The sequence below is a fragment of the Austrofundulus limnaeus genome, unplaced genomic scaffold (genome assembly GCF_001266775.1).
Source record: "Austrofundulus limnaeus strain Quisiro unplaced genomic scaffold, Austrofundulus_limnaeus-1.0 Scaffold681, whole genome shotgun sequence".
Classification (NCBI taxonomy): domain Eukaryota; kingdom Metazoa; phylum Chordata; class Actinopteri; order Cyprinodontiformes; family Rivulidae; genus Austrofundulus; species Austrofundulus limnaeus.
Window position 1 is genome coordinate 21,472 of NW_013953083.1, and position 1,618 is coordinate 23,089.

Consider the following 1,618-nt stretch of genomic DNA (forward strand, 5'->3'; position numbering starts at 1 on the left):
GAGGGAGGCAGCTGTGGCTTAATGTTACACAAACTCTGATCTGGACTTTGGAGCAGAAGCAGCTGGATGATGTTCTGTTGGACCACGGTTCTGATCATCAGAACTTTACTGAACGTTGTGGTTTCTGCAGAACAAGGTGAGTTTCTGAAAATCTTCTGAAAACGAACTTAAAACTGCAATAAATAAATAAAATCCCTGTTTTCTGAGCAGCCTCGCGTTTTACAGGCTGAAAAATAAAAGTTTACAATGTTTCTGTAACTAAATTAATGTTTTCATTCAAAGACAAAGTGATGCAGAAATAAAGATGTTTAAATCAGAGCAGATGATCAGCTTCAACAAGAAGAAAAGGAAATCAMATTTACTGAACAAATTGGAAAGTTTCAGCTGTGGGAGAAGTTAGAGTTGAACTAAAATCTGATGAATCTGTTTCTAAGTAACTTTAATAACTAACAGACTAAACACTTTCATTAATTATTAAAGAAAAGTTTGTTTTGTTCAAGAATCATTTTGTTACATGAAACGTTTCAAACAAAATTTAAAACTACTTATTTAGATAAAAGAACATTTCATCCAGTTGGGATTAAATTAAATGTTTTTATCAAACCAAACTTTAAATGTAATTTTAGATTCTGGTGTAAATTATTTACTGGAAAAATAACAGAAACAAAAACTTTCTTGCAGAATAATCTGCTGAGCCTCCATCATGTCTGAAACGTAAATATAAAGATTTTAAACATTTAACTTTAGTTTGTTTTTTCTGCAGTTTTTTTTTTTGTTTCTACAAAAGTTCTGATCTAAAGAGACTAAAACTGTTTTATATTGAATTTAATTTGAAGACATGATATTTGTCTGATGCTATAAGCCTCYACTTTAGTCTTCTTACTTTCAGATAGCTTCTTCTATCTTCTTTTTTAGCTTTTTCTAGCTCCTGGAACAAGCTAAAAAAATAGAAGAAGCTAGCATACAGCATTTAGCTTGGCTACTTTTAGTGTTTTGCTTCTTTCAGCTCTAATGCTTTAGCTTCTTCAACTGATTTCAGCTGTTGTTCAGCTGTTGTTCAGCTGATTTCAGCTGTTGTTCAGCTGTTGTTCAGCTGTTGTTCAGCACTCACACAGCTTGTTGATCCTTCCTGGTTTGTTCCAGATGTTCCAGACTCTGAGGTGTTCTGTGTCTTCATGGACAGCTGCATCTTACCCTGCAGCTTCCAGAGCAGCAGAGACGATGATGTCATCCACTGGTTTCAGGGGACAGGAAGACAGATTCATGTCCACTCGTTTTATAACAACCAGGACCAGCTGGGTCTGCAGGACCAGAACTTCAGAAACAGAACCTCTCTGTTCCAGGATCAGATCTCCAGAGGAAACTGCTCCCTGCTGCTGAGAGGAGTGAAGGTTCAGGATGAAGGCAGATATGAGTGGTACACCAACACCATCTATGGGAGCAGGAACTCATTTGTCCACCTCAGAGTGGACGGTAGGACAAGGACAGAAGACATTCACCTCTGAGTTTATCATCAGTTCAGTTTTTCATTTAACTTTATTTCTGTGCAGCTCCAGTCTCTGAGGTCCACATGAGTCAGGAGGAGAACAGGATCACCTGCAGCTCAGAGGGGATCTAC

General features: G+C 37.4%; 1 protein-coding gene across 1 annotated transcript; it reads left to right on the forward strand.

Moving 5' to 3' along the window:
* Positions 1-67: 67 nt before the first annotated feature.
* On the forward strand, positions 68-1,618 carry LOC106531829 (CD276 antigen; the record flags this gene model as incomplete). The annotated part of the gene is made up of 3 exons (XM_014027755.1): positions 68-136; positions 1,144-1,473; positions 1,551-1,618. Coding segments are annotated over exons 1-3 (465 nt in total), but the record flags the coding sequence as incomplete, so codon positions are not given.